The sequence below is a fragment of the Colossoma macropomum genome, unplaced genomic scaffold (genome assembly GCF_904425465.1).
Source record: "Colossoma macropomum unplaced genomic scaffold, Colossoma_macropomum, whole genome shotgun sequence".
NCBI lineage: Eukaryota > Metazoa > Chordata > Actinopteri > Characiformes > Serrasalmidae > Colossoma > Colossoma macropomum.
In genome coordinates, this window is record NW_023494790.1 from 25,774,247 (window position 1) to 25,786,871 (window position 12,625).

The 12,625-nt window shown below is 39.5% G+C and overlaps 1 protein-coding gene across 1 annotated transcript; it reads left to right on the forward strand.

Moving 5' to 3' along the window:
* The first annotated feature begins 2,568 nt into the window (after nucleotides 1-2,568).
* pdk2a (pyruvate dehydrogenase kinase 2a) lies at nucleotides 2,569-10,743 on the forward strand. Its single transcript, XM_036572789.1, has 11 exons — nucleotides 2,569-2,783; nucleotides 3,439-3,580; nucleotides 4,260-4,331; nucleotides 4,416-4,600; nucleotides 5,469-5,558; nucleotides 5,664-5,741; nucleotides 6,065-6,141; nucleotides 6,237-6,335; nucleotides 7,740-7,850; nucleotides 8,095-8,208; nucleotides 8,820-10,743. The coding sequence occupies exons 1-11, from the start codon at nucleotides 2,666-2,668 to the stop codon at nucleotides 8,961-8,963; spliced, it is 1,230 nt and encodes a 409-aa protein (XP_036428682.1). The 5' UTR covers nucleotides 2,569-2,665; the 3' UTR covers nucleotides 8,964-10,743.
* Nucleotides 10,744-12,625: the final 1,882 nt, after the last annotated feature.

The following is a 12,625-nucleotide window of genomic DNA, read 5'->3' on the forward strand; positions in this document are numbered from 1 at the left end:
TCTAAAATTTTAGAATCAGAATCACATTTATTCCCCATATAAATTAGAATATATATGTTATTATTACATAATCAAGATTAGTCAGATTGTGCTGATGATCTGGGTATGTATTAAGAATACACATGTTCAAGATGTGATTAGAATTGGTTGGATATTAGTCAAATACAAACCATGCCATTTTAAAATTAGCCACTTGGGCAGGTGGTACAGTTTACCATAAGAATGGGGCAGAGCGATGTTACCTCATTGACCACACAGAGGTGCAGTTTTACAGAGATTGTGAGACAGTGTACACCAACACAAATGGGCATGAAATGCACTTACATTAACAAAACAGCACTCTGCATTGGTACTGTTATTTGATTACCTGGACCATTTGGCTTATGTTTGAATACCTAAGAACATAAATGATCTCAGATGCTTATCATACATGTAGAGTGACTTCTACCCTTGTTGGTGGAACCTGCAGTGTGTTAGTTAATTAGTTAAAAAGCTGTACAGTGAGCACAGAATAATTTACATTAAACATTTATGTGCCAGTATGAACTGTGCTGAAGGTGATCCATGTAGGGTGCCTGTCATGCCTGAGTGATTGCTGATTGGATGGAGAGTGTGAAATATGCGTAGTTTCCCTGCCTCGTATTGAGACTACCTTGGTTATGTAAGAATGGATTTGCTCCATTAGACATGAATGGAACACTTTGCTCTCCACAATAATTCACCATTCAAAACAGAAAATGGTGGCTGCGAAATTATGCATTAGGAAAAGTTTGTCCTGAAAAAGGCCAGCATGGTGACAAAAGGTTTATCTGACGTGACAAAAAGGTATTTTCAATAAATTTCTTGTCACGTTTGTCCTATTATATGAGTACACTGCACTGTCAGGTACTGTACTCAGTGGTCAAAATGGTCAGTGGTAGAAATTTTTCAACGGTGGGTTCAAATTACTGTGTGGTGGGGTAATATTCCAAATGTATCCAAGTGGGGCTGTTTCTGAACATTCAAGAGCCATAAGCAACATCCACCCTCTCAATCATATCATTTTGTATGCAAGACTGAAAATCAAGTGATGAATATGTATATATATATATATATATATATATATATATATATATATATATGTATATATGTATATATATATATATATATATATATAATACTTTTACTTTAGATACAAGCAACTTAGCCACCGACTTTTTCTTTTGAACACACTGTAGTGCTCAAACATCAACTCACTGTAGTTTTTAACCAAACAATATTTAATAAGTGTCTCATGGCTTGGAGCCCTAAGCAACTGCTTATACCACTTATTGCAGTGTATAGTGGACATCTTAAGTCATCATATTTTTACATTCATCCACAAGGGATGGGAAGGCAGTTTTACAAGGGGGATCATTTCTCATATTGGTACCCCCACCCCTACCCCCCATCCATATTGTGTTTTTTATTTGTTTGTTTGTTTTGTTTTGTTTTTTTTTTCAGGACAAGGATTCAGGTACGGGCGGCACGGTGGCGCAGTGGGTAGCGCTGTCGCCTCACAGCAAGAATGACCTGGGTTCAATTCCCGGCCGGGTGACCAGGGTCATTTCTGTGTGGAGTTTGCATGTTCTCCCGGTGTCTGCGTGGGTTTCCTCCGGGTACTCCGGTTTCCTCCCACAGTCCAAAAACATGCAGTCAGGCCGATTGGACATGCTAGATTGCCCCTAGGTGTGAGTGTGTGTGTGAATGTGTATGTCTGTCTGTCTGCCCTGTGATGGACTGGCGACCTGTCCAGGGTGTATCCTGCCTTCCGCCCAATGACAGCTGGGATAGGCTCCAGCACCCCACCGTGACCCAGAAGGATAAGAGGTTTAGATGATGGATGGATGGATGGATGGATGGATTCAGGTACTCAAAAATGGGCAAATATTACATACAAAGCTAGTTTCTATGCAGCAGTGACTGAATCAGAAAGAAAAGAAAACAGCTCGGCTATTCTAAACTTTTCCACATTTCTAATATCTTTGTCTGTGTACTTACTTCTTTCTTTTTTTCTTAGAGTTTTTTCTAAGTCCCATTACTTATTATCATTCAATGCTACAGTATTACTGGATAATCCATTACAGTAGTAGCCCAATGTATGAAATGACATTGTAATCTGACCAAGCTCTCCTTGTTTTGCTGCTCCCAGACAGTTATCTGAGGCTACTCTCTTTCTTTACTTCTACGCTGTTTTCGCTACCCTTAGCTACTCTGTTATGAGTAGCTGTTAGACATTCATCCAAGTTTCACATCAGTAGAGCACTCCCCCCTATCTTCTAGCAGTACTCGACCTCTTTACAAACAGCTGCGTTATGTAACAGATGTTTACATCGACCTGTGCGGAACAGAGAAGCACGTAGGACGTAAAGCTCGCAGAGATGGAAACTCGCTCTTGTTTACCGCCTTGCACGGCTGTTCTCATGAATATTCATACCGCGGCAACCCACCTCCGCGTCCTATTGGACAGTTCTGCAGTTGAACTCCAAAGCAAGCGCTCCTATTGGACGTCGGGCTCACGCGCGTTCCTCTTCTTTGCAACCCGACGGTCTGTGCAGAGTGTACATTAACAGTTTGTCCAGCCGCGCTGCTTGGAGGCGACTGATCTCTGAATTTCACTGCTTTTTTATTGCTGTAACGCTCCAAAATGAAGTTTGTTCGGTTTATTATGAAGAATTCTGCTTTGGCCAATGTGCCTAAGCACATCGAGCACTTCTCAAAATTTTCGCCGTCTCCTCTGTCCATGAAGCAATTTCTCGATTTCGGTGAGTTTGCGTTTATTTAACGTTAGCATGTCAGGTAAACTCACGAAGCTGAAGTTAGTTTCTTATTTGAATTTCCCGTTCCACCTTAAATGGTGCAGCAGTTACATTCTGTTGTATTCTGAGTCTCCAGGATTTAACTGCTGCACCATTTAAGGTGGAACGGGAAATTCCAATAAGAAGCTGGCGTATAGGAAGGGAACTTCAGCCTTGGTGTGCATGTTATGGGAGCTTGGTGATTATAATTTTTTTTACGAAAATCAGGACATTGCAAATTAGCATCGTGATCTTAAGTGTCATTTTTAGCACAAATGTGTCTTAACGGGCTGTGAGGCTTTGATGGTACGGTGTTAAATATTGTCATGCATTATTTATTATAATTTCCAATATCGTAGTGCTTCAAATTGGCCTCTAACGCAGGGACTGAGAGGAGCTATGTTCACACCGAGCGAGTATTGCATCATGCTAGTAGCCCGTTAGTCTCCAACACTAGCCCAGTCGCCCGTGGCCTGTGCACCGTTGAAGTGCAACGTGTTTGCATCTGCTGCTTATATTATATAAGAGAGAAAAAGGCCCATTGCGTAACACTGAGCATTTTAATGTGCTGTCTGTTAGCTTAGCTGCTTAAAGCTCTCTGTTAAACTCGTCTTTTGACCAGGTTCCACAAATGCATGTGAGAAAACTTCCTTCGTTTTCCTGAGACAAGAGCTCCCTGTCCGTCTGTCCAACATCATGAAAGAGATCAATTTGCTCCCAGACAGACTCCGCACTACTCCCTCTGTTCAGATGGTGCAGAGCTGGTAAGAATCCCCTGTCAGGTCACTCAGTTGGTCTTTCAGCTGTGACCTTTTTTCTGAGTTGGCTGCTGGAAATGTTAGTTTTATAGCCTGTTATTTATAGCATGAACTTTCTAACCCATAGTAATCCCCCTCCCCTGGTTTACTTGAAACTGACCCAAACACTGACGCTGCTGCTGGGTGACGTCACGCGCATGAACTTTCCCCTAGTTTTCTGTGCACAGTTGGGTTGGGCTCTGCAGTTCCTCCAAGAATGGGGTTTTGTGAACTTTGCCCTAGTTTCTCTCTAAACTCTGTTTACCCCTGATTTAGTAGTGCTTACATGAGCAGTAACAGAAACGTCTTCTGGCGGCCATAGCAAAAAAACAATTACTGCGTGCATGAAAACTAATTAAACACACGTTTTCAAAAAAGTTTTCGAGGGCTTTGCAAAAAAGCTTGCCCCTAAACTTCTTCACACTACCTTCAATTATATCTACACAAGTGCAATTTGATCTTTTGTGCAGCTTTTGTCCATCGGCAGTAATATGAGATAACAATGACATTGGATTGTGTGGATTCATCAGTATGAATGCAGTCTTTAGTACCTTTCCAAACGGAGAAATGAAGTTCACACAATACTTTTTGCCCTTTTGAAGTGCTGTTTCTTCTAAACAACCCTTGTACTCCTTTTTGCACTTAGGTATGTTCAGAGTTTGATGGAGCTTCTCGAGTTCTTGGAGAAAACTCCCGAAGATCACAGTGTTCTGGCAGAGTAAGTGCAGAAGTGGAATTGCCTCAGCCTCCTCCGGCCTTTTTTTTTCTTTAAATAATCTTATACACATATTCTGACTTTCAGGTTTGTGGAAACACTGGTGAATATCAGAAACAGACACAATGATGTTGTGCCTACCATGGCCCAAGGTGTGATCGAGTACAAAGAGGCTTTTGGTCAAGATCCGCTAACTAACCAGAACATACAGTACTTCTTGGACCGATTCTACATGAGCCGAATATCCATCCGTATGCTCATCAACCAGCACAGTAAGCAGCAGATACATAAGACGCCTTACATAATACGTGATACATAATGCATAATACATACGCTTCACAGCTAAATCTCCTGTGCTAAATGAACACAGTGTTTACTTAATTACATCTGGACACAAGTGTTAATTCAACAATGGGGATTTCGCTGTGTACACAGTTTGTTTATTTCTTCTCTTAGTCTGTTGAAAAAGAAGAGTTCAATCAGTGCATGTGCTTGTTATTTTAAAGTGGAATCATTTCCATCTTGTTCCTTTTTTTGCCTCAGTCTTATGCACAAAACCAGATATATGATATTCATATGTTGTGTAGAAGCTTTGAAGTCATAACTTGTTTTTTGTATATATTTTAAGTGCTTTTTTTAGAGAAAACAAACCATTTTAATTTTTGTTTAATGTTAGTCAGTAGTATAATATTAATTTCTTGAATGGCTGGTTGAGTACTCTTAGTAACTCAGACAGTGCTGTTTTGAAGTGCGGTCAAACTGAAGTCAGTGTTGAGTAGCCCCCTCCCCTAACAGCATGAGTGAGCATTCCTGTTCAAACCAGACTGTGCTAGAACACGCCCATAAGTTCCACACATTGATCAAAATGGATAGAAGTGGATAGAATGTGATAAATTGCAAGGACTAAGCAGCAAAACCACATTCATTCGCTTGAGCTCACATGCCAAACATTTCCCTCTAAATTATGTGTTTAAAATGTAAACCTGAACACTTTCTTATGTGTTGACTATTACACTGATGATATTACTGTGTAGAATCAATGGCCATGCTATGGAGCCATATTGTTCCCAATGTTACTTTTAGTGGTTTTAAGTAAATCATGATTTATTGTCTTCATTTTCTTCTATATTGAATTTACAGCTCTTGTATTTGATGGTGCCACGAATCCTCTTCATCCAAACACCATCGGCAGTATTGACCCTCACTGTCATGTGACAGAAGTTGTCAAAGGTGTGTTCTTGCTCTGTTGTGCTATTAAAGTTTTAGTGATGTGTTTATTAAAATAAATCACTGTTCTTAACAAGTTTTTACATTAAATTGTCTGTCCATATCCAGATGCCTTTGAGAGTGCCAAGATGTTGTGTGACCAGTATTACCTCAGCTCCCCTGACCTTCTGCTGCAAGAGCTCAACAGTGAGTGAGGGATTAAGCTGTTTTCATTTCCAACAATTGGCTGTTACATAATTGTACTGCATAACCTACATAACAGGCTGAACTTCTAATATGTTTGTTCAATCAGCGAGTTCTTCTAATTAGGACTTGTCTGCACTCTCGCTCAGTTTGTAGATAATCACTCAGCTGAACTATGCAATGCAACGCAATGTTTGAGTGGATGTGGTTGACTGACTAAAACAATATTGACACTCTGACTGAATTCCAGCACAGGCAGGAACAAGACTGAAATTTGTAAACAAAAACAAAACAAAAGTGTATTTTCATCTGTTTCTGTCTTACAGTTAACCACAGGAACCAGCCTATTAGCATAGTGTACGTGCCTTCTCATCTCTACCATATGCTGTTTGAGTTATTCAAGGTGAGCCTGATCTCTTTCCATACTGTCATCCAGAACAAAATCATTTACATAAGAAGCGCTGACTGTTATCGTGACAATACTTTTTTTTTTATCAGAACGCAATGAGAGCAACTATTGAAAACCATAATGAAGGTGCTAATCTTCCACCAATTGAAGTCATGGTGGCTGTTGGAGGAGAGGACCTTTCCATCAAGGTGGGTTGAACTAACATTATAAATAACAATACATTAGGCTTGAAATGTGGCTTTAAATCAAATTCCTCTGCTTCCATCAAGTTGGGGTGCTTTTGTCAGCCTGTTTGTTGTAATCTTTTTATATAAGGACCTTAATTCATAGTAACTGCTATGAATTATTCAGTAACAATTATAAATAATTCAGTAACTACAATAAAATGAGTATGTAAGTTATGCCGGTCTAAGGAGTTTAAAGAGATAAAATGCTTCATTTTAACTGGGCCATCTGGGGGATACGGGGTATTTTTTCCTTCTCTTTATTAAAGTCCTTTAAGGGGAATTCCACAAGCAAGCAAGGTCATTTAGAGTTGTTTGACATAAAATGGTTAATTGTAGAGGAAATTCCCAGCTCAAATTTCTTTGCAGTGGTGGTGATAAAAACCAGGGGTTGAAATTTGTGCAAAGCAAATGCAGTAATTTTATCATTTTAATATCATAAAATTTATGATTCAAGATGACCAATAAGCCTACACGTCTTCTGAATTTGTATATGTAATGTGGATAATAGTGAAAGAGTGGTACATCTGAAAAATTAAGTTTTCTTTCGGGGACTTTGTCTTAGAATGCCCTGCATGTGCCTCTCCACCATGAATAGATTTGAAAATACATGTTTTAGGCCACTATAATATCTATCATAAAACATTGTCTCAAGCATCAGGCAGTGTTTTTGTAACCATTTCATGCAACAGCTTTCTGCGAGGGAGCTTTCAGTAGCATTAAACACTATTGCCATCTGGTACCTATCACTACTGTGAATAATTCCATAAGTTTGTCTAGAATGGACATTGGACCACTTTCACATTGGACCCCTTGGAATGACTTTGCTTACATCTTAATGATTGAACTGTCTAGAAATTTTTGAAAAAACAAACAAACAAGACATTATCTAAATGTAACTATTCAGTAAGTACTATGAAAGTAATATGCAAGTAACTGAAGAACGTAAGCGGTTAAATATTTAATTTCACATTAATACACCCAAACTCTGGTTGCTAATCTTAAACAGAATTTTGCATGCATCATCTGACATTATGAGTTTATTTAACTAGCCTCATTGTAGCCCGAGCTGTCCCTGAACAGCTTTCTAGTTACTGGAACGGTGCAGGCGTGCACACCTGCGGTGACATAATACAGCATATCTTTGGCCTTGATGTTTGGTTACCTTGACAATATGCTATCAGATGGCCCTGACCAGAGGCCAGAGACACTGTTGACACCCACCTGTCTGTTTGGCAGCCCTGTTGAGTGTCTGTTACCCCAGTAACAGCGAGTTTTATGTGTGCCTCTAATCGATTTTATGTTTTTTTCCTCTCATTTTCTCCATTTAACCTCAGCTTTTATGTCTCTCTGTCTTTATCTCTGTAGATGAGTGACAGGGGTGGTGGTGTGCCTTTCAGGAAGACAGAGAATCTTTTCAGCTATATGTACTCCACAGCCCCAACTCCTCAGATCAGCCAGAAACACAGAACTCCTCTGGTGAGACGTGTTCTTGTTCAAATCCTTGATGTTACATTTCTTTCCATTTGACACAAATAAGCTCCACCCTGTCGTATAAAGCAAGCAGACAGGCTGCAACTGCTTTAGCAATAGGGAGGAAAATCTGTGTGATAAATGACACAATTTATGACCCTTCTGTGCTCTACTAGTGCTGATATTTACAGTGCACAGTATATTAGCACATTTCATTTGTCAATAAAAGCCTCTCCTGGTTTGTCAACAGGCTGGCTTTGGTTATGGGTTGCCTATCTCCCGCCTCTATGCAAAATATTTCCAGGGAGACCTCCAGCTCTACTCTATGGAAGGCTACGGCACTGATGCTGTCATTCACTTGAAGGTACGCGTTCCTTCTTTAACCCTTAGAATCCAAAAGTTATTAATTTCCTTTTGCTATAATTTTTAAAAGACATGACAGAATCACATATGTAATTATTATGTAATTATCATATAATACATCTTTAATTAACATACTGAGTTAGGAGATGAAATATGTAATGAATTAATAAGTAATTAAATATGGTCCTCTAATTTATTTCTGTACATTCAATTTACATACTTTCTATTTGTTTTAATGCCAAAAAATGACAAAAACATGGCCAAAAAGTTTTTTCATTCTGGGGAAAAACCACAACAACAGTTTTTCATCAGATTTCTGACAAAATTGCCTGTTTCAGTGCAATATGAGTGTAAAATTACAACATGCTTTCTGTTAGAGTGATAACTGACTGCTAAAGGTGAAATCTCATGAGCACAATTAGGGTTTAGCTTGGCTCTGAATGGAATCCTAACATATAAATGAATGGATTAATGTCTTAATGAACCTGTGCTGAACTTTAAACATCAAAGGAATTATTTCAAATGTAGCTTTTACACGTGTGCAGTCACGCTCATTGAAAGAAGGCTCAACTTTGTGTCTTGCATGCATAACGCTGTGTGCTTTTTCCTCAGGCTTTATCCACTGACTCGGTGGAGAGGCTTCCAGTGTATAACAAGACCGCTCTGCGTAACTACACAGTGAGCCAGGGTGCAGACGACTGGTGTGTGCCCAGCAAAGAGCCTCTGGACCTGGCTGTGTTCCGGCTGGCCAAGTGAAGAGTGACCACCTGCCTAGAGCCTTCTGGCTGAATTAAGTACAGGCATATAACACTGGTGCTCTGACACTGGGACCAGAGACAGTAACACGGTGCTTGTGTGAAGCTGGACTCTCACTGTGAAGCCTTACAGTCGGTCTCGTAGCTCTAGTTAAGTGCATGCAATGGATTTTTCCTCTGCACCATAATCATGAGGATTTTTCTTCTTTCTGGTTTGGTTTTTCAAAAAATATCTTAAGTGTCAAAGTGTTACCTGTAGACAAAGCATGCATGAGTGAGAGTGCCAAAAAAGGCCCAAAGTGACCAGTCAAAGTGGTCTGGTGCATTATGAAAGGGCCAGATGTGGGGGAAGAATCACAATGAGCCTGAACCGCTAACCTTGTTAGTCAGCAGATGGAGAGCAGCCTGACCCTCAAGGGCAAACGCTGGGGTCAATATGTGATATCAGGCCAGTGCAAAGCAATTTGTGATGGCATGGAAAGAAAGGGTCACAATGAGGGAACCGACATTGAATATGCTTAATACAGTTAGGGAACAGAACACTAGATGGAGTGTGTTGTGGCAAATAACATCAGACACGAGAAGAAGGCAGTGTTATACATGGTAACCCACAACCTGGAGTGCTCTGTAGCTTTTATTGCACAGTTTTGCTAAGTAAGAAGTAAAGCAAAGAAGCTACAAAGATAATCTCAAGTATATGTTTTAAATATTGGCAACTTCTTCTGCCCAAAAAGGAAGTAAAACAGCCATTGTTGTTACTTGGCAACCAGAGGTTAGCAGAATGATATATCTATGGTGGGAAGAAAAGCAGGGTAGAACATTTGCATAATCAGTTATGAAAGACTGTAAAATGATAAATCAGTGTTAAATGTGCATTAGACATTTCATCATTTCCATATGTAGGAGTCAGATGTAATGACAGTTGCACAAATATGTGAGCTATCTACCAGTGATTAGAAGGAAAGAGGACCATATTCAGAGGCCAGAGTACCTCGGGGGTCATGTGACCTGATGATTTCTCATTGTCACACATGATGACACTAAGTCAACAGTATTTACATACCGAGAGCAGACAAGAAAGTTTCAAATGGAAAATATACTGAACCCATTAAGGGTTTATTGCAGTCTGGAACCAGAGTCAGTGTCATATATTAAGAGTGGTTTTTCACTGCATGTTGCCAAATCAGTCATGTCATCCCTGATTTATTATTGCTGCTTTGTTAAATGGGATTTGAACGTGTTGATATGACTGTACAGTTAATTACCCATCACCTCGTTATTTTCATGACTGAAAACACCATAAACGCTTTAGGCGTTTCTGTTTTGAGTTTTTCAAAACTATTATCTCTTGCTTATGAGTTCATTCTTACATATTCTGGCTAATGTTAGACACCTCAGCAAGAGTAAACACCACAACTATCTGGTGTCTTTCAAGCCAGTGAAAGGCCTTAAGCTTTATCTTTGTACAACATTTCATTCTATTTGTGCTGTTTTGCTCTTATTTATTTCATGTAAACTGATGTAAACATACTCAAGGAAGGGGATTTTCTTCCAATTTTGAGTGAATCTCTGTACCTCCTGTTTTAGAAACAAACAGCATATGTCAAGCATGAACCATGCAAGCCTTTGAGGACCATATTTATATGCTCTTTTGATTTTATATGAAAGTTTTAACTCGCTAAGAACTGTATGAGAGTTAATATTTTTGTAATAAAATCTTTTTTCCATTGTATCTATAATAGATGTACATATAATGGAAATAAACGTGACATTTCATTGGATATCTCTCTGTGTGCTTAAATAAAACCAAAAAATATAAATCAAAAACATACAAATCAAATACATATATATTTTTCAATCATCTATCAAATTTGTTTCACCATTATGAGCTATGATTACCTCTCAATCAGCACGTTGCCATGGTGATCCAGCGTAAAGATGACAAAGGCCACATTCTCATCAGCTCATGCTCACTGTACTTCATTGTGTCAAGAGAGGTTTAATTGTTAAGTCCTTATCTGGAGAATGAAGCTGATTGATGAACGTGAGTTGGGATGTTGCAAGCTGGCCAGTTGCCAAGTAAGGCAAAGGCTGCAGGCTCCAGCAGTAAACAACTTCCTACCAAAGGTTACAGGATGCAGGGACTACGTGATATGTGATAGGCCTAGAATGACTGCATGGAAAAATGCCTTGAGCAAGCCTCTTAAAATAGACAAAAGAAAAGCGATGGGCTCCTACTTATTAGGGTCAAATGGGCACAACAGAGAACAAAGGTCAGAATATATTTCCACAGAATGTTTCAACTCTATACTGCACAGTGTGCCATGCTGTTGCTGGACAAGCTCTGGCAAGGTCAGCACCACTGCTGCTGACTGTTTACAGTCCACAGAGAAATATGTGTCAGAGAAAGCAGCTCCGCTCACTTTACAGTGTATATCACGTACCATGCCACCTATTCCCATTGGTGCTATATATATATGTGACTGCTCAGTGGGCCTGTTTACAGCCATAGGCTCAAGAAAGGCCTGTGATTCTTTGTGCTAATAGAAAAACCACAAGCCACGTGCTTAATAACCTATTAAAGGAATACTCCAGCACATTTCAACCTACATATTGCATTTGTATTGTATGGTTGATTAACACATATTTTAATTCTGATGTGCCTCATAAACTTAGTACAGGCACATAAAACTTAGTGACTTACAAACACTGATAATAGAAACCATTAGGCAGATGCTGAACCAGCTTCCCATTGATTTCTGTTGTAAGTCTGTTTTGAGTCAGTGGCTTTTCAGTTCTTTTCGAAGTGCAAGAATTTACTGTACTTACACAGTCTGAAAAAATGGGTACTGTCATTTCAGATTCCCAAGGTGCAAACAATGTAACTATACCCTCAAAGGTACATCAGTGGTCTGTAAGGTCCAATTGTGTACCTTAAATGAGTTTTAAAGGTATTCACTGTTCAAGGGGAAAGGTGCATGTTTGTATCTCTTCATAGCTTAACAGGTTTAAGGAGAAAACTAAAAAGCCTACTAAAAAGTGTCCCTACTCAAACATGTCCACTAAACCTGGCAGTTAACAAAGGAGTTTGGTGTTTGGTGAGTTTGAGCAAGTTCATCACAAAACTGTGCTGGACACCAGCCCTCTAGGACCGGAGTTGTGCACCCTTGGTAAAGGGTCAATGCAAGTTAGAGATATGTGCAACAGAATAAATTACAATTGCGCTATATGGCCAAAAAGATTGTGAACATCCTACCTACTGATTGATACCAGGCGTTTCAGTAACAACCATTGCTAAGAGGTGTATAAAATAAGGCGCACAGCCATGCAATCTCCATAGACTAACACTGACATTAGAATAAGCCATACTGAACAGCTCAATGACTTTTAACATGACATTATTATAGGATGCCATCTTTGTCACAAGTCATTTTGGGAAAATTCCACCCTATTAGATCTGTCCTGGTCAACGGTAAATGCTATTTATGTGAAATGGAAGCATCTAGGTGCAATAACAGCTTAGCAACGAACTGGAAGACTACACAAACTCACAGTGGGTCTGCCGAGTGCTGAAGTGGGTAGCACAAAAAAATAACTTATCCCCTGTTACATCACTCACTACAGAGTTCCAAACTGCCTCCTGAAGCAAAATAAGCACAAGAA